Genomic DNA, 25,507 nt, shown 5'->3' with positions numbered 1-25,507 from the left:
TCTCAAAGGATGTGTTTCCACACTGTGAGTTGGAGATTAGCCACCGAGAAATCAGACCATAGAAATAGAGCATTTCTGGAACACTCCCCCATGCTTTTCAATGAAGCAGGGAGGCATCATTCTCCTTCCTGCTGGCAATTTTCTCTCCATCTCTCAACAGTCTCCCTCCCCTAACCCTTGGCTTACCCCGGTCGGCATCATAAATGTAGACAAATTTCTGCCACTTGTAATGGTCGATGATGCTGATAAGAGCATCCTGCAGCTCAGGGCGCAGCTGAAGGACAAACTGATTGGAGGTGTCAACGGGAAAGCTTGGTGTAATGAAGCAGACATGGAGGGCCCCACAGAAGGAGGTCAGCATGTTGACAGTTCTCCGTTCATAAAACCCAAAGATGGCGTAGACTCCTTTGGAGAACTGGGAACAGACTAGAGGAGGAGAAGAGAAGGATTAATAGAAGATGCTGCAAGGAAACTGGCAGATGGCTCCAAAACGAATCCATCCATTAGTTCATCCATCCCTACTCATCGTCCTTCCATCCATCTATCATCTGGCCATCTGCCCATCCAACCACCATAGCCATCCATCCTTCCAACTTAGCAGTCTAATCCAACTGTCCATCCATTTCACCTATCTGTGCATCCCACTCACCCATCCATCTGTCTGATCTAATGTTTAGGAGGTGCTAATTCCATGCCAGATGTTATCATGCTTAACAATTATAAAAATACACAAATCATTTTTATATGTTCTCTTACTTTATCTGTGCACGACCTTTTTTTATAGTTTTTTTTTTTTAAGATTTTATTCATTTATTTGGCCGAGAGAGATCACAAGTAGGCAGAGAGACAGGCATAGAGAGAGGGGAAGCAGCCTCTCCGCTGAGCGGAGAGCCCGATGCGGGGCTCGATCCCAGGACCCTGAGATCATGACCTGAGCCGAAGGCAGAGGCTTAACCCGCTGAGCCACTCAGGCGCCCCTATAGTTTTTTTTTTTAAGATCTTATTTATTTATTTGACAGACAGAGATCACAAGTAGGCAGAGAGGCAGGCAGAGAGAGAGAGAGAGGGAAAAGCAGGCTCCCTGCTGAGCAGAGAGCCTGACCCGGGGCTTGATCCCTGGACTCTGGGATCATGACCCGAGCCTAAAGCAGAGGCCCTAACCCACTGAGCCACCCAGGCGCCCTCTGTGCACGATCTTCTTAATGTAGAAGAGTGATGAGTGAGTCTTTTTTTTTTTTTTTAAGATTTTATTTATTTACCTGACAGAGAGATCACAAGTACGCAGAGAGAGAGAGGGGAAAGCAGGCTCCCCGCTGAGCAGAGAGCCCGATGCGGGGCTCAATCCCAGGACCTTGATCATGACCTGAGCCAGAGGCAGAGGCTTAACCCACTGAGCCACCCAGGCTCCCCGAGTGAGTCATTGTTTAAAGGGAGAAACTAAGGCTCAGGAAATTAATGAACATGTCTATGTTGGCACAGCTAGGGCATATCTGAATTGGGTAGACACCTGAACCCCTATCCAGTCATCTTTCCATGATACTGCCCATCACTTTAAGGTGAAGCATTAAAAGTTGTTACAGGAAGAAGGAGGTCTGCCAGCTTGCTGCTGGTACATCGTTAGAAAATAAGTGTTGATTTTCTCAGTCTACCCTTAGCTTTTGGTGTACATTTCTCTGCCGATGTTCACCTAGTGTTTGTACATCCCGCAATCTGATCTTTCAGGTCCCCCAGGGTATCAGACATAATAATAGTTCAGCTGTGTAAATATCCCCAAGGGAGCCATTTTGTAAGATCCCAGTGTAGTTACCAATCCTGGTTTATGGTTTATTACATGTTGGTTAGAATATAATATTAAAAAACCAAAGTCATAGGGCCAAACCCCAGGTCAGTTAGCTACTAAACTAATCTTTTATATGTGATACAGGATGAGGGTTCATTGTCGTTGTCCCAGTGAAGTAGGTGACCAACCCTACAGCCATATCCAAAGCCTGAAATTACCCTGCTCATATGGATGGTGAGACGAGTCTTTTTCATCACAGTAACAGTATTTTCAGGTGCTTTGCAGTCCTTTCACATATATTAGACTATTCAGTTCTCATCACAACCCTGTGACTTTGGTATTACCAGTTTTTTTTTGTTGTTGTTGTTTTTTGTTTTTTTGAGTTGAAGAAAGCTAGTACTCTTAGATCTTCTGTTCTGTTAAGCACATCACCTGCTTCCATGACCCTGTGCTACCATGTATGGTGGGGGGGGGGATCTCACATTACCCTGTATAAGCATCACTAAAATGTGTCACATGAAACATTAGTCCCGCAAAATGCTCCTTAAAAAAGAAAAGACCTCTTTGGCCAAATAGATCTGGGAAATGGTGTATACCTTGCCTGCATCTTGGAGTTTCATACTACACACTGGTTACATAAAAGGTTGTGAGGAATCCTGTTCAACTTTAACCCAGATTTTGTCGAGTCTGTACATCCCCAGGATCCTTTGTTGGTGAATACTTTTAACATGTTATTGAAGATCCTCTGGGCCGTGCTGCACGAAAGAATGCAACTAAGCGCCAGTACTCAGTTGTCTGTTGTGAGTCTCAGTTCCCATTCAGTCCCTAGAGCTAACGGGCTTAAAAATCCATCTCTTAAAGACTGCAGCTGAACTGTGCAAGTCATCTGCTTGATTCTCACTGAAACCAGCAAACTGTCTACAGGAAACTGGGCTGGTTCATGAACACATGCTTGCATACCTGCATGACCTCTCTAGATCCCCAGTCCACTGACTGATGACTTTTTGAGACCAGAACCTCATGAAATGACTGCTCTTAATCCACTCCATACCCGCCTCCTGGTATCTGTAGGTGGTTCTCACAGACTCTAGGCTTATGGCATATGGTTTTGAGTGGCAGAATCCCTTCTCCACCCTGAGGCAAGAGGGATCTTTTTAATTAACAAAAGCAAAAACAAAATAAGACAACAAAACACAATTTCCCTTCCTTGTGCAAAAGCTCTCCATAGTTTTGAGATTTCTCACTGCATGTAGGATGCATCTGACCATAATTCAGAGCCCAAATACCCAGCTCCTCGGACCCATCCCACCTCACACCCCTCTCCTTGCTCCCTGCTCTGGCCACACGGGCCTTGGTAGCTAGCTGTTCTCCAGGGCTCTGAGCTCTTGGTAGCTAGCTGTTCTTTGGGGCTCTGAGCTCGCTCTGCCCTGAGACTCTGCAACAGCTGCTCCCTTCCTCCACCTGCAGGCTCTTCCCTTCCCTGTTTCCAAAGATCACTCCTTTTTTCTTTTCTTTTTTCCTTTTTTAAAATTTGAATTCTATTAGCCAACACATAGGACATCATTAGTTTCAGATGCAGAGTTCAATAATTCATCGGTTGCGTATAATACCCAGTGTTCATTGCATCACTCCTTTTCTGCTGTTGTATCTCAGCTCAAATTTTATTCCCTTGAAGGGCCTTCCTTCATCACCCTTCTCAGTAGTGACTCCAGCCTCCCTATACCTGCCTCTCTGTCACAGCACCCTATCTTATTTTTCAGACTTTCTTATTATCTGAAATCATTTCCTCTTGTCTATTATTTATTTCTGTGGCTGCCTGGGTCAGTGTTAATCCCTGAAAACAGGGGTCTCACTTGTGCCCCAAAGCCAGCATAGAGCCTGGGATGTGGAAGGGCTTTGTGAGTATTTGTTGAGTGAATGGATGATAAATGCTTGATAAGACGGTCCCTGTGACTTAGGGTATGCAGGGGAGCTGGACCCAAACAGAGATGACTACGGGGTCACCCTGGACCTCCTACTCCTCTAAAGTAGCTGTTTATCCTTTCGCACTCAGACTATTTTCTCTTTCACCCTAATGAGGACGGTCTATCTGTTCACAGCAGACAATAGGCCCTGTCTTTTAATATCTATTTTAATTGTCAGAATCAAGATTTCCATAAATATGGATTTCTCCACCAGGAAGCATACATTGTATATTATTCTCCCTATTTTAAATATAGATTTGTCAAAAAGCACAATCCATCTTAGTGAGTGAAGTATGTAGAGGGAGCACATAATCCCGTTAAAATATTATAATATGCTCTGTATGGTATTTTTAGGATTTCTTCTCCCTCCGCTGCAGTAAAATATTATCCTGTGGGATATGACTCTTATATCCAGATCAATTCCCTCACGTCATCCACTTGGTTTCACACCTTTAGCTGGGCCTCTGGGGCCCTCATGGCTGGTGTTTCTTGTTAGAATTTAGAAGCAAAGGAGGAAAGAGGGAGATGGAGGTGTTAGAAATAGGAGTTGGTGCACATGATCAAATCCTTAGACACGTGAGAGGCTGGGAATTTTTCCCTCTCAAATGATCTCCCTATTTTCCTTTCTCAAATTAACCTTCCCTGAACCGAGTGCTTTATCCTCTAAGGCTAGAAGGGTACATTACCCACTGCTCCCTAAAAGAGCATGGCTTGGAGGTAGCTTGGTCTGGATTTACTTGAGTGGATCCTGACCCTCAGGATTGCTTGGCATCAGACCTTTAAGCTGTCTCCTCATTTTGACCAAGTAGGAGCAACCACAGAGAGAGAGAGAGAGATGGAGAGAGATGGAGACGGACAGAGAGATAGGTAGAGAGACATACAGAGACAGAGACAGAGAGAGACAGAGACAGAGAGATAGGTAGAGAGACATATAGAGACAGAGAGAGAGAGAAAGATTGAGAGAGAGAGACAGACAGGCACTCTGTAGCTGAAGTCCTGTGGAGAATGCAGTCATTGGTTAAATACTGAGAAATACATTTAGTAGTTATAGGGCATTTCTTTGAATCTGTCATAGTAAATATTCAATCAGAAGAGACAAGGTGGTCTTGTAAGAAAAAAAAAAAGTACTAAACTAGACGCCAGAAGACCCAGAGGATTCTTTTTGGTTTTATTGTAACGCAGCAGTTATGTGACCTTGAGCAAATCCACGGATTCCTTGGGCTTCGGTTTTCCCATCTGTAACATGAGGGTTTGAACTCTAATACGTAACATCCCTTCAGGCTCCGACATCTTGGATTCTATTCTGATTCACTCAAACATGTTTACCAATGGACAATACTATAGTCATTTGCTGGTCAAACTTTTGGCAACCCCCAGGCGCAGGTATAGGCTCTCAGTTCTTGGATCTGATTATAGCAGACTCCTCGCACTAAATCTAGATGCAACCGTGGTACTGAGTTTTCCGTAAAATGCACTTTTAACCTGCTGTATGGGTTGGTTACGTGGCAGAGAGTAGGTAAGAGAGGCAGATCGGAAAGGGGGCTGGAGATGGGGACTGCACGGTCACATTCAGTAAGCAGGAGGAAGAAGTGTCACCTTCAGAAGCAGCATCAGACTTCTGCGGGGCACTGCTGTCTCTCAGACTCACTCTGTTCTTGAGTCAGAGTAGGCTAGATGGCGTGTGGTGCTCTCTGCTCAAGACAGCAGTAGTGTGTAAAATGCCTCCGACAGTAATAACGAGGAGCTGACATTTGAGCACTTATGAGGACATTCCCTTGTGTGGACTTCCTTCCTCCTAGGAGGTAGGTTACAACAGGGAAAGCGAGGCCCAGGACTGGTACAAGGCCCAGCTGAGATCTGAGCTCCGCCGGTCTGATCACAGGCCTTGAGCTCTTCACCTCTGTGATGTGCTGCCCCTTCCTCCCCAGAAAGTTTGGTAAAAAAAACTCGTGGTACCTGGGTCAGCTTCAGTTTCTAGAAAATCCTTTCATATCACACCACCTTCCTCTGACAAAGATAAAGGTGCATTACTGTACTAGGGTCTATGGATATTAAAATGAAACAGAATTGGGTGATGTGCTCAATGCATCCTCTGTCAAGTCTGGGAATTAGGAAAAGCATATATACCTATCTCTGCTCTCTGTCTGTCCATCCCTCTATCCATCTAACACAGGACATCTAACATCCCCTGCCCTCTAGGCAGTGGAGAGGCACTGGTGTACAGGATAAGCCCTGATCTCGAGGACTGTGACCTTGACCACGGGAGAGCCGGACAACTTAGTAGGCAGTAACACTTCAGTATTAGAGCTATGACAGGGATGAGTTCAAGCCTCAGGCAGGAACACCTAACTCTGGCCTGTGGGGACCTCACAGAAGGCTCCCAAGAGGATGTGCCAGTGTGGACACTGACAGATAAATGAGATGTGGCCAGGAGAGGGGGCATGGTGCCATTGCACACGCATGAAGGGCATTTGGGGAGGGAAGGCACAGCATAGGGACTAGTCACTGGCATTGTAGCAGCGTTGTGGGGTGACAGATGGCAGCTACACTTGTGGTGAGATAACAGAACGTACAGGGAAGTTGAATCACTGTGTTGCACACCTAAAAATAATGTAACAGTGTGTGTCAACTATATCCAAATTAAAAAAAATATATATATGTGTATATATATATATATATATATATATATATATATACATATATAAATAAAATTTCAGGTAAAAAGTACAGCCATCGCAAAGACCTGGCAAAGAGAGAAGACACAGTGTGTTCAGGGAACCCGGCCAGAGTGTCAGATTCCAAGGTCTCTGCCTCCAGGAGATTCAGTAGCAGAATGTGTCCAACAGTCAGAGCAAGTTAAAAACGAGGCTAGGAATTCCCTCCTGGAGAGGTAGGAGGGCAGGACAGGCAAGGGCAGGGAAACCCATGCGCAGTGCGGGTTGCCTGAGTCCATTCTTGGTTCACTCAAACCTCTGATAATCAGTCCTGCTTATGGCACCATTCACTTAATATCAATAAATCCCCCAGCCCTGGGCATCGCCCTGACAGCTCTCTCCCAGGGAGGGAACTCCTGTATCAGCAACTCCTTTTCATTGTCACTTCATGTAAGGCTTCTCACACCGACATTTCTCCTTGGCTCCTGGCTTCTGTCCCTGGAAATGTGGCAGTCTCATTGTAAATAGTGGATAATGAGATGATAGGACAGTTTCCTTTGTGGGGAGGGAGATAGAAAGTATGTGTAGCAGGGTGGGGACCTTTAGATATTCATCCTCCTCCCTGAATAATTCTATCTTTATTGGTGGGAATGGTATTCCTGATTGGACTCTAATCTCCTGATGTCAAATGTGTTTTATTTCCGGCACTCAGAGGAGAGTAAGAATGCCCCTCCATCCCCTTATACTGTCTTACACCCAAGATCTAATACTGATGTGCTGTGAATTACCATAATAGATCTAAATTGTCCCCATCCCCTCTAAACAACATCACAGTTCTTTAGGATTCTGAGACATGTCCAGGGCTTGCCTGTTATTTACTAGATAAAAGTTATCATTCATTTGCCAAATTCAATAAATCTTTATTGAGCACCGGAAACTAATATTCCCAGAAAATTGGGATACAGTGATGATACGAGACAGGCATGCTTTCTGCCTTCATGGACCAGGCACAGGAATTCACAAAGTTTTACATAAAGGGGAGATAAGGCTATTTTGAAAGAGTAGTAATGGGCTCAACCACAGAAAAAATGGTCATAACAACTATTATAGCCAGTGTTTCCTGAGCACTTATGACCGGCAAGGTATGGTACTCAGCACCTTGTGTCAGTATCCAGGGTGAGGAACTAGTTTATCCAAAGAGGTGAGAGAGAGGAGGGGACCTTAGAGAAACCCCAGAAAAGCCAGTATGACTGGGGCAGGGATGTGGTGCAGAGTTGGAGGGTGGTAGAGACCACATTGCCAAGGGCCTTGCCAGGCCTGGAGAAGTTGAGTCTCACGTCAATGTTGCATTTTACTTTGACTTTGGATTCATCTCAGCTTCCTGGAGCCTGTCTTCATGCTGGCCCTGGAGCCCAGTTGGGACATGGCAGCAACGGGAGATGCAGAAGAGGAGCCATCCTCCCCTGCTCAGATGGGTATATTCATTAGGAAACCCGAGTGTTAATTACCAGGCACTGACAGCCAATGAGATGTGTCACTGTATATGAGGATAAGAATTAGGTAAAGGCTGGGCGCCCTGGTCCTAGAATTAGACCCATCTTGTGGCTGACATATGAAACTGGGACAGGGGACAGGACAAACAGACTGACTCTTCAGGTGTCTGATACGGTTTTGGAAAAGTTATCTGTGGAAAAAGCAAATCTGGGACCAGGAATAAGCCCCTTTCCCTGCCTGGGTGCAGTTTCTCCATGTGAGCCATGGAGTTCACACTAAATCAGTGTTCCTCAAACTTTGGTTTGTTTCTTTTCTTTGTTCGTTTGGTAAAAGACTTCTAATAAAACTTTGATACTTGTTGGAGATGTGTAGTTCTACAGATGGGAATATGCTCTTCTTTCTCCCCATCTTTCTTCTATCTTTCCACCATCGATCCTTCCAATAAATGTTTACTGAGCATGTTGTACATGGTAGGCAGCAAGATGGTACCTGGGGGATACAACACTTGATAAGAAGACAAGGCCCGGCTATCATGAAGCTACATATGTAGTGAAAAGAAGGGGCACACGCACCCCAATGTTCATAGCAGCAATGTCCACAATAGCCAAACTGTGGATGGAGCCGAGATGACCTTCAGCAGATGAATGGATAAAGAAGATGTGGTCCATATATGCAGTGGACCATATATTACTCAGCCATCAGAAAGGATGAACACCCACTATTTGCATCAACATGGATGGAACTGGAGGGATTATGCTAAGTGAAATAAGTCAAGCAGGGAAAGATAATTATCATATGGTGTCACTCACATGTGGAATATAAGCAATAGCACAGAGGACCATAGGGGAAGGAAGGGAGAACTGAGGGGGAGAAAACAGAGAGGGAGATGAACCATGAGAGACTATGGACTCTGGGAAACAAGCTGAGGGTTACAGAAACGGGTGGGGAGGGGGTAGCCAGGTGATGGGTATTCAGGAGAGAATGTGTTGTGATGAGCACTGGGTGTTATACTCAACTAATGAATCATTGAACACTACATCAAAAACTAACGATGTACTATACAGTGGCTAACTGAACATAATTTTAAAAAATGAAGCTTCAGTTCTACAGAATGGGAGAAATGATATAAATGAGTTAAGATCACTTTGGACAAAGTAAATGTTATGAAGAAAATGGCATGAAATGTGAGAGCCACTGGCAGGGCAACTTTAAGATGGTCAGGGAGACCCTCTCTCTGAGAAGTGGACCAGAAGAAGGAGCCGGACAGACAAAGGGCCAGGGAAACGGTTTCAGAAGGAAAAACGGACCCAAAATACAAAGGCTCTTATCAAGGCTCAGGAAGAGATTGGTGAGCTTTAGAGACAGAAAGAAGGTCAATGTGGATGTGGCACAGAAGAAAGGAGGAAAGCAGCAGAGACGAGCGTGAAGAGAAACATCCTGCAGGGCGCCTGGGTGACTCAGTTGGTTAAGCGACTGCTTTCGGCTTGGGTCATGATCCTGGAGTCCCAGATCAAGAACCACATCAGTCTCCCTGCTCAGTGGGGAGTCTGCTTCTCTCTCTGACCCTCCCCCTTCTTGTGCTTTCTCTCTCTCTGAAATAAATAAATAAAATCTTAAAAAAAAAAATCCTACAACTCTCTGAGTAAACTTAATGCTCCTCCAAGGATTATGGTACCTCGTGTGTGACTTGGGTACCTGCAAAGCTCTAGAGCATCACCTCAGTCTGAGAAGTTCAGTACTATCTGATCTTATGAGACCTTTCGGTTCTAACATCTTGAAGCTCTACTCAGTGGAGGAGAGACAGAGGGGAGGCTAAGGTGGTTCTGAATCAGTGGAAAATGGGAAAGGGAACAGCTTCTGACTTAGGTGTGATGGGACCTCAGTGGATAACCAGTGAGTTCACTGGGCTCTCGCATAGGTACTGCTGTTCTCAGATGTTTCTAGGCTGGCTTCAGATTCTGGGCCATTCATCCATGCTCTTGCTCTACCCTGAAAAGCATTCCTGCCTCCTGCCTTTTTCCTCTCTAAACCTTTCCCCTTCTTTAAAGATTTAGCTCAAATGCTACCTCCTCCGTGTAACTCTTATGCTTCCCCATTCCTAGCTATCATCTAAAGGTCTCTATCCTTCTTTTAAATGCTGATAAAAATTTGTGCCTCTTATCAATTTTTTATCTATCTCTCATGCTTTATTACTTTAAGTTCTTTGATTGTAAGAACAGAAGTCAACACAGGCTAATGTAAGATAAAAAGAAGTTTGCTGTGAGGATGTGATGGACCCACAGCTAAAACCAAAAAGGAAAAACAAAAAGCAAAAGAAACCAAAAAAAAAAAAAAGGGAAATGAAGGTGTTGTGAACAGAGAGGAGATGGATGGTGGGCATATGAGACCAACAGATGTCTATTAAATTTCTATTTGCTGGTATTTTATAAGTCAAAGTCTAAGACTATGTTAGGAGCTCCATAAGTGTCATATACATCTAAACACCAAGGTTAAGTGAGGAGCTATATAAAATTCAATCATAGTTACCTGTTTTCTAAATAGAGTGGTGGATAAGACAGATGATACTTCTGCCCTCATAAAGCTCCTGTTATTCTTCACAATCCCTAGGTGGTCACACAATGACTACACAATATTTTTGGTACATAAGTAAATGAAATGTGTAAATGTCAGTCATTTACCTATATTAATCAATTGATACTATTCTTGACCATTGATGTCATCTTGCTTCCAAGTCTTTACTTGCATTGGTTAAGACTCACTGTTTTTCTTTCATATTATCAACTGACTGTATGTTTTCACCCACAATTGAATTATAAATTCCCTTGAAGGTAGAGGCCCTCCTTCATTGATAGGTACAATGAGCAGTACCCTATATAGTGTTGGGTTTATGGCATTCATATAAATGCTTGACGATGTTACTTGTCTCACAGTCTTTTATATTAGGCTGACCATCTAGCAAACTTGAGCTCGTAGGATATATAATACCCCCTTCCCACTGCCACACTTCAGCCCACCAAACTTTGTCACTTTCTGTTATCTTAGGCCAACAGAGCATGAGAGCTGTGCTTAGGCGGGCATCTGGAACCAAGCCAATCTTTATGTATCCCACCCACAACACCCAGTCTCTTTAGCCAGTGCTCCTTAGGCAAAAAGGTTTACATCCCATTACATAACTCAACCCTTAGGATAGCAAATGAATTCAAAATGAGGACATTTTCACCCTGCATAGCAAACTGCTTAGCATTACTGTGTAGCCATGCAGTGTTAAGGGAAGAGGCTCTTTCAGAGATATTCCCCATAATGACACACATATATATGTGTGCTCTCCTCCTTGACCCATCACTTAGTCCAAGAACAGTCATAGGATCATAGATTATTAGTACTAAAAAGGTGCTTGGTCTTGAGGGCCTTTGGGCAGAGAGAAGCCTCCTAATAGATAGCTGTGTGACCAACTCCATCTTAATCTCTTAATTTACATGTGCTTCGGATGCAAAACCTGATGTCAAGTGTATCACCAGTCACCCTCTACCTCTAGATCACTATCTACCAGGTAGAGCCTCCTACCTCACATAACGTCAGCATACCGGAAACTTCCCACCACCTATCTATTCTGGGTGGCTGGCACAACTTGGGAAAAAGACTATTTTTCTTCTTATTGTTATAGTTATGCCACTTGCTGATTGTTTACTCCATGTCCAATTCTGTTCTAAGCATTCACCTGCATTTTATCATTCATTCCCCACAGCATCCTAGTAATTTTTCATGCATGAGGACACTGAAGTTCAGGGAGATTAATTAATCTTCTACAAATCACTCATGCGGTAAGTGAAAGAGCCGGGATATGAACCCAGGTCTGTTGCACTCCATGGCCTGTGCCTTGAGCTATGCTCTTCTGTCCCCCAAAGGTCTGACAACTCAAAGCAGAGCTTTCATTCTCTGGATGATATTCCAGCCAACGCCGAGCTCTCACTATGTGCCAAGCACCAGGCTAAGTGTTTTGTGTGAATTACTCATTTACTACTAATTTGATAGTATGGATGAGGGATATCATTATTGTCCCATTTTAGAGAGAGAAGACTGAGGCTAAACCATTTTCCCAAGGTCATACAGCCATGAAGTAGAAGATTCAGAATCCAAACGCAGGCATTCCAACTTCAGAGCCATTGCCCTGACCCTCTCTGCCAGGTATCAGCAAACTTTTTCTGCAAAGGGCCAAACAATAAATATCTTAGGTTTTGTGGGCTACATGACCTCTGTTGCACCTAATCCACGCAGTTTTTGTAGCACAGGAAGCAGCTGAGGACAAAATGTAAACAGGCTGAGTGTAATGTAAATGTAAACAAGCTTTTATTACAGCATAAAACCTTATTTACAAATACAGACCATGGGCTAGATTTGGCCTGTGGGTTGTGGTGTGCCAGCTCCTACTCTACGCTTGTCTGCTACTGGATAGCAAGTAGGATGAGATGCTGGCAAAATCTGGGGAGAGATAAGAATAACTCATAGTGTAGTACAGAATTCTCAAATCTCTTGCATCCATTTTCTTTTTTTTTTTTTTAAAGATTTTATTTATTTATTTGACAGAGATCACAAGTAGGCAGAGAGGCAGACAGAGATGGGGGAAGCAGGCTCCCTGCTGAGCAGAGAGCCCAATGCGGGGCTCGATCCCAGGACCCTGGGATCATGACCTGAGCCGAAGGCAGAGGCTCCAAGCCACTGAGCCACCCAGGCGCCCCTTGCATCCATTTTCTCTTGTGAATACCTAGCAGGGTAAATAGGGCAGGAATGATGACCCTTGAGCCCATGTACAAATGAGGAACCGAGGATCGTGCAGCTGAGGATGACAGAAATTGGTGACCGCCCACCTTCCTTTTCCACACCTTGTGGTTCTTCTGTGGTGACTGTGGAGGTGGCAGAGGACAGGAGCCAGGAGAGGGTCAGAGTCAGTCAATGAGGTCCCAGTGGACTCAAGACCACTGCTTGCTGGCTTCTGTACAAGACCCAGTGGGGCCTCAAAGCTCACAGACTCCAATTTAAGGGTCAACATGCCACAGCAATATGGTAAGTAGGTGGGCTGGTTCTGACCTGTAGGCTTCCTCTCCTGTGTGCTGGCTTTAGTCTAGAGAAGGCTGTAACGCCGCCTTACAGCTACGGATGACTCTGAGATAGGAGTGACCCCAACCCTGAGAGGGCAGGAACTTTGAGAGTTGTTGTTTTTTTTTTTTTTTTTTTTTAAACTGGTTATGAGATGAATGGATAAAGATGTATATACACATATATACACACATACACATACAAACAGTGGAATATTATGCAGCCATCAAAATTTTGCCATTGCAATGACTTGGATGGAACTAGAGGGTATTGTGCTAAGCGAAGTAAGTCAATCAGAGAAAGACTATTATCATATGATCTTGCTGATATGTGGAATTTGAGAAACAAGGCAGAGGATCATAGGGGAAGAGAGGAAAAAAATGAAATGGGATGAAATCAGAGAGGGAGACAGACCATAAGAGACTCTTAATCTCAGGTAACAAACTGAGGGTTGCTGGAGTGGAGGGAGGTGGGAGGATAGGGCAGCTGGGTGATGGACATTGGGGAGGGTATGTGCTATGGTGAGTGCTGTGAATTGTATAAGACTGATGAATCACAGACCTGTACCCCTGCAACAAATAATACATTATATATTAATAAAAAAATAAAAACTGGGTATGTACCAGAGGTTTCACAACATGGTAGCTGGATCCTTCAAGGCCAAGACTCAGCTACGTGCAGGGTTTTAGTCAGGAGTACTGGGTGAGGGGTTGCAGTGAAGGCTCTACTTGGACAAGGTTAGAGTTAGATTTGAGGATAAAGTCAGGCAGGGTGTATTTTTGGATTGGGTTCAAAGGCTGAGGAGAAGGTTGCAGTCTAGGGCTGGGGTGCTTACTCAGCCTCATTTGGGGGTAGGTGGGGTTCACTGAGGAGTCCAGGTAGGGACTCCATTTACTTAGTTCTGCCTCTGTGCAGCCTTTGGGAATGGGCACACTAACCAGCCAGAGCAAACTGAATAAAAACAGAGACATTAACCAAAGGGAAGGGGTTGTGGTAAAAACGAGCATCAGAGCTTTCCCTGCCTTTGGCCCACTTGCTGCCCCACACGTCCTCTGTCCCCACATCATGAATCAACTTCTGCTGGTTCCTGAATGAACCATGACTATAAGGCACACCAGGTAAATCATTCACGAGGTGAGGCCAGACTCCCCCTTTGGCTATCTTGATTCTGTTTTCCTGGGTGAGTGGGAGAAAAAAAAATCGTTTCTTATTTGTTATTCTTTTCCTATGAAAATCATGCATATAAATGGGCTTTTCTAAGCCAAGCAGCAAGCCTGCAGTGTAATGCACACCGATGAGCCTGATTGGCACCCGTCAATCAAGGCAAGGTTTTACCAAAATCTGCAGATGACTGCCCAAGGGGGCTGTAAAATCAGTGGAACTCATTTTCCAGCGAGGGTATACCCACTGAGGAGGAGAAAGGATAAGAAAGAGGGATAAAATGAGGCTAGAGAAGACGAGCAGTTCCAGATCTCAAAATTGCATGACACCACCAGAAACCAAAGCTCACCTTGTCTGATACCTGAATTTACTCCTGACCTCTGCCCTCGGCTGATTTCTGGAGCTGAACACTAACCCCGCAGAGAGTTGTATACAGAAAAGCTTAATCTTTTTTTTTCTTCTTCTTCTGTTCTTCTAATCCGTGGTCTCAGTGAAGCATGCTGGGAATACCTCATTTAAAACAAATGCTCAACCCGTAATAGAACGTTGCTAGGAACATAAACGTGCCTTTCCTTTCCAGCAGGGATGTGACCAATCATCAAAAGTCTACCAATCAGAGTACTTGAAATCTAAGGCTGCAGGCTCAGCCCCCTGCCCGTCCATTATCCTGCCTCTGCTCCCAGGCCATGCCCCCACGGCCTCAGCCTCACATTGCTCTTTCTCTTACCTCTCAAGACAGTCCAAACTTCCTTGCCTTGGGGCTTTTGCACATGCTGTTCTCCCTTAAGAAGCTCTTCCCTCTTTAAATGCCGTCTTCTCATTCCTCACATCTCCATGTTCTCTAAAATATACGTCCTGCCTTTGCACTCTCTATGCCAGGACCTTTATTTCCATCATCTCTGTCTTTGATTATCCGGTTTCATCTTTGGTTTATCTGTGTAATTTCCTATCCCCCAATAGGGCAGTGATTGTGACTGTTTTCTCTCCCACTACAGTCCTGGCATCTACACAGTGCCTGGCACGTGGGAGGCCCTGAAACACATTTGGTGAAAGGAATGAATAAATGAATGAATAAATGGCAGACCAAGTCTTCTGATGGTTCTCTACATGACCTTAGGCGAGTTATTTCCCCTCTTTGGAGTTCATTTCCTCATTCGTAAGAGATAGGAGACTCAGTGAGCTCGAACACTCTTCCACTTCCACAAGTGTTCTTCTCATTTTCCAGACGGGAGAGGCAAGGCCCAAAGCCCACTGTCTAGCCTAGGGAGTGGAACGCAGGTCTCCTAGACAATCCACCAACCGAGACTCTCCCCGCTGCTTCTCTGCAGAGATGCTCACCCCCCACTCCTGGTACTGAGTTCCCTTTGTAACAAAATTCAAATCACTTCGTAAGGTTTCTCAAAACGCAGGATGAGAGAGCTGCTGCCCAAAACCAGTCCAGCCTGCTTGAATTCTGGAAGGAATTCTGAGAATACAAGCATTTCTCACTATCCTGGGGTGTTCTCTTTGTATGTCTCCATTAACATGAAGAGTTCTAGGAGTGGGTGTGTGGGAAAAGCTGAGATACAAGCTAATGCTGGGGAAAACAGAAAGTGAGGAAGGAAGGAGTAGAAGGCACAGGTACCAATATGTGGAGCTGTTGTGAGCGTTTGAGGAAAGCATGAGCATGCAGCTCATATACTAGCTTTCCTGCTTTGGCATAATGCGCCCACAGGACTCCATGTGGGAGAGCCTCACTGGCCCTCATTCAGCCCTCCAGCCTCATTACTGATGGTCCATCAAACAGTGGAGACCCAAGCATGCTGATGAACGCAGCACACCACTTCCTTCCAGGTATCCGTCCCTAAGCACACATTCCTCAAAAATGCCCCTGGACACCTGGAAAACTTCTACACATCCTTCAAGACCCCACTTAGATGGAGAGTCCAGGGGGCAGCCTTCTAACCATCCCAGAACAAAATTACGTTCTCCTTTGGCATTTTTAATGCACTTTCTTAGTACTTATCTTGATATTGCATAATTTAGCATTTTCTTGTTTGTCTTCTTCATCAGACTTTGAGCTTATTTACAGCAGGTCAGATGTGGGTCTAATTTGTTTCTTAAAGTCTCAGAGACTAGCCCTCGTCTTGATAGAGTAGATGCTCAGTAACTGTTGGTTGGTTTGCTCACATGTGGAGTGAAGGCAGTAGTACCTGCGCCCACAGTGACTTTACCAAAGTTCTAAATTCACTTTAAAGTGCAATAAACATGTAAACTATCATTTTATTCTAGTTACACAACCAAATAAGAGGTAGGCTGGACAGGATTTTATTATTCGTTTTATCCGCATGAACTTCCAAGGGTTGAGAGGCTTGCTCTGAATAGCACAGTCAGTCAATACCAAACTAGAAAGAGAAACTCATGTGGCATGAATTCAGGTAGAGTGTTTTTCCCATCAGATCACAAATCCCTCTCAAAAGTTGGCTGTGAGTTTGGTCATACTAATTGGCTGACTAAAGAAAACATGGATGTAAGTCCTTCCAGAGATGTCATATACCTCCCTCCCTCACTTTCTGTCTGCACTACCACCTTGGCCTCTGTCACCATTCACGATGCTGCTCATTATATTGTATCATTCCTTTATCTAGGCCTCCACTTGGCCCACTTCTTTCCTCACCCTCTTCTGTTCTTCACAAGCAGCCAGAATGTTCTTCAGAAATCGGGATTCTGGGGCGCCTGGGTGGCTCAGTGGGTTAAGCCGCTGCCTTCGGCTCAGGTCATGATCTCAGAGTCCTGGGATCGAGCCCCGCATCGGGCTCTCTGCTCAGCAGGGAGCCTGCTTCCTCCTCTCTCTCTGCCTGCCTCTCTGCCTGCTTGTGATCTCTCTGTCAAATAAATAAATAAAAAATCTTAAAAAAAAAAAAAAAAGAAATCGGGATTCTGTTCTAATGCCAAGGCTCTGGGATCCTCCAAGGTTTCTCAATGCTTTGAATAAAGTCGAAAGCCCATTGCATGATCTCTCAGTGTCAGGCATAGTCTGAGTCCTGCTGACCTGAACAACTTTATTCATCATTTCCCTGTCCCTCATCATTTGCTTCAGCTCCTCAGGTGTACCAAGGCCTCCCCAGTGCTGCACCATGTATGGAGGACTTTCTCCCACTTCTGCTTGGCCGGCTTCTTTCCATCTTTCAAGGATCACCCCAAGCAGATTACCCACTGTTCTCTGTCACAGCATTTAGTTTGTCCCCTTCATAGCACTTAACTCAAGTAGTAATTACAGTAGAAGCCCTTTTATCTGATGCCATAGGGACTACAATTAGATTACTTGAGAATGATGGTTAAAAAGGAGAATCACAAAAAATGATTCATCACAGGTATTTTCTTTTAGTTTAAAACACCTAAGTGCATATGTATTTATCAATCTTTTGATACAGTGGGAACTTGAAGACATTTACAAAATAAATGTAAGTACAGATTTTTTTCCCCCCAGATCTTTTAAAAAAAGATTTTATTTATTTATTTGACAGCGAGAGAGAGAGATCACAAGTCACAAGTAGGCAGAGAGGCAGTCAGAGAGAGAGGGGGAAGCAGGCTCCCTGCTGAGCAGAGAGAGCAGAGATGGGCTCGATCTCAGGACCCTGAGGTCATGACCTGAGCTGAAGGTAGAGGCCTAACCCACTGAGCCACCCAGGTGCCCCTCCCCCAGTTTTTTTTTTTTAAATACTTGTCTCACCTACACCTAATATTACAATGTGTTTGGTGATTCATCTTAGCAACTTTCCAAAGTATTTAATTTATTTTCCAAAGACAGAAAACAACTTTGTTCTGCAGTTGTGTTTCACCAGCTTACATAATTTTTAGTTACATTGCCCAAATACAGTAAAAACACAGACATATAAATAGGTTTGGAAATAACAGAACTGATTCCTAGCACATTTCCAACGAAGTCCCAGAGTGTACTTGGGGTGTTTACAGAGAGAATGGGGAATGCAGATTAATCAAAAAAGATGGCTGAAGGGAAGTTGGTTATGGGAGATTTCACTGCATCTGTTGATCGTTGGCTTGTTAATTATCTGTTCCTCTTAATTTAAGGCCCTACGTTTTGAAAGCAGGACCTCTTTCTCCTTTTCTAAGGATGCTGACCTAGTGCATAGCATTGAGAAGTACAACCAGTGCCAAGTAAATGAATCAACAAGTGAGAGGACTCTCTCCCTCAAGTGAGGACTTTGGTTTGCTCAACTGTAAGAGGATGGGCATGATTATGTAAGCATGGTCATTTGCCGATCCAGTTCTTTCCAACCAATCACATTACCGATAACTATGTCTACATTTCAAGTTCTGGTTTCTTCCATACATTCTACACGTAGCTTAGAGGGTTACATTATTGACCTCCCTCACACCCACACAGGCCATACAGCCACCACCACTGCCACGCTGCCCCCCACCCTCCCTCCTGGGGCCATTTGTTGCTTTAGGATGATCCCATTCCCCAGTGCCTCCTCCAAGACAGGTATGCAGATGGCAAGGCCAGTTGTGGTCTGTGGTGCTAGAGCTATGAAATCTCTCCTGGGTGTACATCTTTGGGGAGATGTGAAGCCTGAATCTGCTTTTGAGTATGGGTAGGAGGGGCCTTATCTGAAGATCTGAGGTAGGGGAAAGCTTGGATATGTCTTATCTGAGACACTGGGCAAAAATCTTCCCTGGCCGCCCACTACTTTGGGTTGGTCTCTTCTAGTCCCCATAGTGCTGAGATCCAGAGAGCCGAGATCTGGTGACTGCCTTGAGGAAAGAAGCTTCCATGGGTCTTCCAGCTATATATCTGCCTCTTATATCTAAGGGAAGAGAGGGGTTGATTTAGGATTTGGGGATTCTGGTCACCAGCATAATGACAGTGGCAACAAACGATGATGATGATGATGACGACGACGACAACAATGATTTCTAGTATTGCTGATAGCTGCTTGCATATATTGAGCACTTTGATGCCAGGAAATGGTCTGTATTTCATTCAGTCTTTTAAACTCTGTAGCATCCCCAGAGGGTATGCACTATTATGATTATGATTATCATTATTTTATAAAAGAAGGACTGAGGCACAGGTCAGTGGACATCACAGGACCAACCATGGGAGAGCTAGAATCAAAATGTCTGATTCCACAATGTGAGTTCTTACTATTATGCTGAATCATCTTTTAACATCTCTAACACCATGACATTCACTGAGTAATTAACTTATTGATTGATTCAACCTATCAGTCATTTTGGGGGAAATAAGGAGAAGGCAGGTAGGGAGTGTTTGTGATGACTGGCACTGTAGACAGTTGATAAAAATGAGGAGACTCTGGGGTCTTCTTTCTGCTCTCCTGAGACCAAGGATGTAAACATATTTTTTGGAAGATTTATTTATTTATTTATTTGAAAGAGAGAGAGAGAGAGAGAGCAGCATGAGTGGGGGGAGGAGCAGAGGGAGAGGGAGAGAGAGAATCTCAAGCAGATTCCCAGCTGAATGTGGAGCCCTGGGTCAATCTCACTTGTCTGTCCTGTCCTCCTTCCTGAGTAAGAACTGCCTTTTCTTCTGAATGTACATTGTACATGTACAATGAACATGCTGTACTTCTCCTATAGAATTTATTTCATTTTCTCTTGTACAGTTTTTACAAGTGGTTCATGAGTCCCCTTCCCTCATTACACTAGAATGTCCCTTGGTTCTTATTTTCCCCATAATGTATCACATAAGATCCCGTGCCCCCATATCCTAGCATCATATCCATGAAGCCCAGGTGTGGCTTCAGAATCCTCCTTGACCTAGTCACCAGCACTAGGATTAAAGGTACTTAAATCCTTGGTCTCAGGAGAGCAGGAGAAGGAAAGCCTTAGGGTCTCATTATTATTAACTCTCTACAGAGTCAGTCATTACAGATATTACCTACCTGTTCCTCAGTTCTTCAATGCTGAGGCAGTTTAAAGTGTTTCCCACCTTTTTTTTCTTAAGATTTTATTTATTTATTTGACAGAGATCACAAGTAGGCAGAGAGGCAGGCAAAGAGAGAGAAGGGGGGAAGCAGGCTCCCCGCCAAGCAGAGAGCCCAATGTGGGGCTAGATCCCAGGATCCTGGAATTATGACCTGAGCTGAAGGCAGAGGCTTAACCAACTGAGCCACCCAGGTGCCCCAGTGTTTACTACCTTTGCCCCTCATTGGCTGTCATCTAGGCTCCAAGCTGTGAAGGCCCCAAGTCAGCACACAGTGCCGGGACAGGCGTCCTGAGGATGCCTTGTAGGAGAGGGAGCTGCATATGCAACATGGACTTCTAGGAGGGCTGCTGCTTCCAGCTTCACTCAAAGCCAGGAGAGACGTGGAAGGAGGACTAGGGAGGGAAGGAATCATATCTTTGGCCTCCTCAAGGCCTATGTCTACAGAAAAAAGAAAGTTCATTTGAAGTCCTCCAGGGTATACTGGCCTGTCAGTCCCCAACTTGGGGTCTAGAGTACCAGCCTATCCTGCCTGTCTCTATGTAGAAACTTGACTAGGCTCTTCCTATTTCTGGGCCTCAAAGTTCTTGTTGGTAAAACAAAAGATCTGGTGGGAATTCTTTACAATTCCAACATTCTCTGATGATTTTCAGCTGCAAGGTGATGAACAGGTGCCAGAGCAAGGCTGGGCTGCTGACCACCAAGGGCCCTGCTCAGGAAGTGGACCATGGTAGTGGTCTTGTGCATTCGCTCCTCGGTCTGAAAATACTACAAAGTGTGCCCCGTCCAGTACAGAACTGTACCGCATGAAGAAGCTAAAACACGAAACTCAGTAATTTCGTCTACCATATGGACACGAAAACCAGCACACAAAACAGAAAATCAAAGCTCAGATTCAAAGTGGGCAGACGTACTGGCTATGCAAGGATCTGGGGAGAGGGAAAATGTGAAGGGGGTAAAGGCAAAGGCAAATGAATATGTAGGTGCATTTAGTTCATTTTTAAGTTACCCAGTAGTGGCTGGTTAACTTCAGATGTCACCTGGAGGAGCCAGATAATGTTCACAGCAGCAATAACACAGAGTAAAAGCTATTGTTTATTGAGCATTTACTAAATATTTGCATTATTAAACATATGCATTAATTTCTTTATTCTTTACAACAATCTCATGAAGAAGGTATTAGCATCTCCATTTATAGATGAAGATACAAGGGTTCAAGGTCATGCAGACATGGCCAATCGGGGAATCACAACTAGGTCAGTCTACACTTCATCTCCATGCTCGTAGCCATCCTCCCTTCAGAAAAGCCAACAGACAAACCGACATGCCTCCTTATACCTATTTCCCTGTGATGATGAGAATTTCATCACACCCTCTCCACTCATTCCAGTCCTTCAAGATCCACTCAAATACCACAGCTTCTGTGAGAACCTCCGTCAAGGTCAATCCACTTCCTGGCCTCTTAGCTCACAGTTCCATTAGTGCACTTAGAACTTTTCTGAGCTGTGCTGGAGTTAATTGTGTCTGGTCCTCCCTTTACACACAAAGCAAGTTGTTCAGACTCTCATTTTGGCACTTAGTGTCTTGCATTCCTGCCAGCCACGCCTGGATTTGTCTCTTGTCTTTTACAACACGCCCTTCTGTTAAGGAAGGAGCTATGTCTTAGCAATCTCTCTGTGGACCTGGCACTTAATAGTACTTTGGGTACAGATGCTTTCTAGGTGAGGCTGGTACATGCAGCTGGTTTCTCCATCCTGTCTGCTCTATCAGCTGTGACCCCTACCCCTGACCCCCTCCAGTATACTTTTCCTTGTGCCCTTCCCATGGTCAGGGCCACTGATCAATGTCAGGCAGGGTTGGGGACTCCAGTGTGGGACAAGTTTCAGACAACTGAGCAGGTGAGACAACTGCCCTTCTCCCAGGCCACTCTTGTCCCCGTGGTCCTCTTTCTTCCAAGGCAAGCCGGTGCTCTTTGGCGTCATCAGAGTTCACTTGGGGGAAAGAACGGCTTATTCTAGTCTCTCACCCTGGAGTTAGTCACTTCCTTCTTCCTTCCTGGGGAATAATGTCTCTGACTCTTATGAATAAATCTTCAGAGATCATTTTTCAAGGCAGAGAGGCTTTAAGGGGCCACCTGGGATCCTGAGGTTCACATGCCTATGTTCTCTCCTGGCTGGATATCCGAGCGGTTAAGAGTAAGGGTTTGACAGTGGACAAAATTCCCGTCTGTCTCTTGGACAAGTTACTGAGTAACCCTGGAATCTTTGCTTCCTTATCTGTATTGCAAAAATAATAGTATCCACCTAATGATGCCGCTTTGAGAATTAATTGCATTTAAAATGTGTTCTCAGCACACAGCTCCTGGCTACCATGGTGTCTGCTGCTACAGATGCTACTGTTGCCATGTTGCTTCGTAAACAACATCATCCCACCACTGGCGAGATAAGAGCCACGTGCAACTGAAGACCTTACCTCTGCAGTTCATAGAACGTGAAAAATCACATGTAGCTTCTGGTTGGGAGCCTAAGAAAGGCTGTAGTTAAGTTTCTGCTTAAAAAAAAAAAATAACTTGCACGTTTTCAGGCTTTTGGAATCCAAGGTGCTTTCGAGAGCATCTTTATCAATTGTGTTGTTTTATAGAAAACAGAAGCTCAGGGGAGTGAAGTGACATTTCCAGTGTCAATCAGCCACAAATCTGGCCAGTTGGTACTCTTCTGAGCCCAGTCCAGTGTATCTCCTACTGGGTATCCCTTGAGCGGTTTCCATTTTCTTGGATTGAACCACTGTGCGCCCCTCCACCTTCCCCATCTGTCCCCATGGTAACCCGGGCACCATCTAATGATGTTGCTTTGCCCAGATTGCGATGACGGTAGCGTATCTTGCTGCACAGACATTGCTGGGATGAGTCTATGTCTCTAGACAGACAAGCTTCCACTCCACTCTGACCGTCCCTTACTGTCACTCCTACATGAACTAATGCTGCTCAAAGTGACACGCCGACGTCTATATTAGTCTTGCCAGTTAGGGGTCCAGTCCTCCCGGTCAAATGCTGCCAGTGAACTCTTGCTGATGGGAATCACACTGGCATTCCGGAGTGAGTGCCGGTGATACAAAGCACAAGGAAAATGAGCTGGATTTCCCATTCCTCACATGGAGAGAGCAGAGTTAAGGCCTAGTGCAGCTACCAGAGATGAGATAAAGCAAGACCGTGGATGGAAATCATCAAGGAGCAGGCATGGGGAAGAGACCCTACCCTGACCTGGCAGGTACACTTACAGAGCACACTGCACAAGCACTCTGCCCTGCATGTGTACCCAAATACACCTTATGCTCTACCGCCTCTCAACTTTCGTTCGCATTGCTCTTTCTGCTTTCCTCTATTTTAAAAAATTATATAGGACTTTGTATCATTTTAAAAAGTAATTTTATCCTGCTGTTTTGCTGAATAATCATAACTCAGTGAGACAAGTACTTATCACTGCCATACCACTGATAAGAAACTGGCAGTTTGAGGCTCCGGAGGACTTGCCCTGGGTTCCACAGCTCATCTTCGCGGTCAGGCCTTCTATGTTCTCCAGTCTCCAGATTCAGAGACTTCCCATATGTGAATGTTGGTGGAGCCTGGATCTAGGCTGATAGTTGAACTAAGCATGAGATCACCTGAGTTTGAATCCTGGCGCTTGTCACTTGCTACTGGCTTGTGGTGTGAGCCTAAGCCTGTTGCTTAGACAGTCTGTGCCTCAGTTTCTCCATACGCAGAGTGGGAATAATCATAGTTTCTGTGTCAAAACAATGAGAGGAGTCAAAGAACTTTTATGTACAAAGTGCTCAGAACAGTGCCTGGCACAAACTACCTGCTCAAACTACCTGGCACAGACATTTACCTGCATAGTAAATGTTGCTATGGAAATGATGCTGCTTCCTGTTTGAATTCTCTCTGCCAAGGCTCATCTGAAATGCCATGAAGTGTTATTCTGACTTTTCGTAAACAGATGCGACTCCTGCCGCTTTCAGACCCCATAATCATTTGTACTTTGCTCACAGCACACAGTGTGTTCTGCTGTGTGCTGGAGATACCCGTAAACTTGCTCTTCTCATCCTACTCCCTGCTCGCCTGTGAGTGTCGTGTTATCAGACAGAGCCTTCTGATGGGAGCACAGCCCCTGCAGGGCCCGGCATGGTGCTCGCTGCCGAAGAGGAAGGCAGCTGGCAACTGTTGGTTACCCTGAACTCAGTTGAACCCAGAATTCCAGTTCCCACTAAGTCTAGAGTGTTAGGGCTGGAAAGGCTCCTTACGGATCAGCCAGTTCTGGGCTGCTGGCACAGGGAAAGATACTTGTCCAAAGTCACACATGCTATTGCCAGAAATAGGCATGGAAACCAGCTCTCTTCCTACCAGCAGCACTGGGCTCCTCCACCCAAAGCACTGGGCTGTGTCTCTCTTCATGGAATGGAGGAGAAAACAGCCCACGTACCAGAAGTAAAGAGAAAAGGATGGGACAAATGACAGCACACAGCTAAGCTTCAGTATCAGTCCTGCTCACAGAATAGAGATGCATTAGGGATGCATACCCAGAAGCCCCACCAGGGGGAAGAACATGAATAAATTGTGTAACCAATAAGGTAGTTTCTCAGAACTAACTTGGTAGTTCTCTGCTGCATGAACGGATCAGGACCCCGGCACAGGAGAAGCTTCTGGATCCTGAATGTATTAAAATGTAAATCTTTACATGGTCTTCTCCTCTTTCCATTTAACATGGAATCAAAACTGGTGTCCTCAAACTTTGGACTCCAGAACACCTTCTTCTTGCTGAGATCTGTCCATAGAGGAGACTAGGACGTGTGGTCCGGGTATATAGAGGCTGTTTTTCATAGTTCTCGGCAAGATTACCTAACCTGGTAGGAATGAGAAAAGGTGAAGCTCTTATCAGTCTGTGCCCCAGAGCCTCTTCTATTGTCCAGTGTCTCCTTGCTGAGGCTTCAGAGAATGTTTAAAATGTGAAATGAATCAGAGATAATTCTGTACTGGTCAGCTTGACTTGACCAGAGAAATGTTTTGATTTCTGGTACTGTCACATCTTATCTTCAGAAGCAAGATAAGGTAGATGGGCTTTAGGATGATAAGCCCCCCCCCCCCCCCCCCCCCCCCCCCCCCCCCCCGCATCATCTCTGATGTAAATGCCTTGAGGGAGGGGCAGCCAGTGAGAAGCTAGTTTCTGATGACTGGGGGTCAGGCTTTAAGAGAGCACAAAAAGTAGGCGGAGCCCTAGAATGGGGGACTGCTGAGGCTTTCGTCCTCACCTCCTGCTTGTTCAGGTGATGACAACCAAGGTTACCCTTAACCACCAGTGAGGGTCTGGCGGGGGCACGTTGCTTGCCAAGTCACGGTTAGTGAGAGATAATTGTTCCC

General features: G+C 45.0%; 1 protein-coding gene across 4 annotated transcripts in view; it reads right to left on the bottom strand.

Moving 5' to 3' along the window:
* Positions 1-25,507, bottom strand: part of GRIA1 (glutamate ionotropic receptor AMPA type subunit 1) — a 309,387-nt gene that overhangs the window by 152,000 nt on the left and 131,880 nt on the right. For all 4 annotated transcript variants that reach the window (XM_047730841.1, XM_047730840.1, XM_047730839.1 and 1 more), the window contains one exon: positions 187-426. In XM_047730841.1, the coding sequence (XP_047586797.1) occupies positions 187-426 (240 nt within the window). The remainder of the gene's footprint in view (positions 1-186; positions 427-25,507) is intronic.

This window comes from Lutra lutra, chromosome 5, assembly GCF_902655055.1.
Source record: "Lutra lutra chromosome 5, mLutLut1.2, whole genome shotgun sequence".
Lineage (NCBI taxonomy): Eukaryota > Metazoa > Chordata > Mammalia > Carnivora > Mustelidae > Lutra > Lutra lutra.
Note: the sequence above shows the minus strand (reverse complement) of the source record. Positions and strands in the feature narration are given on the sequence as shown.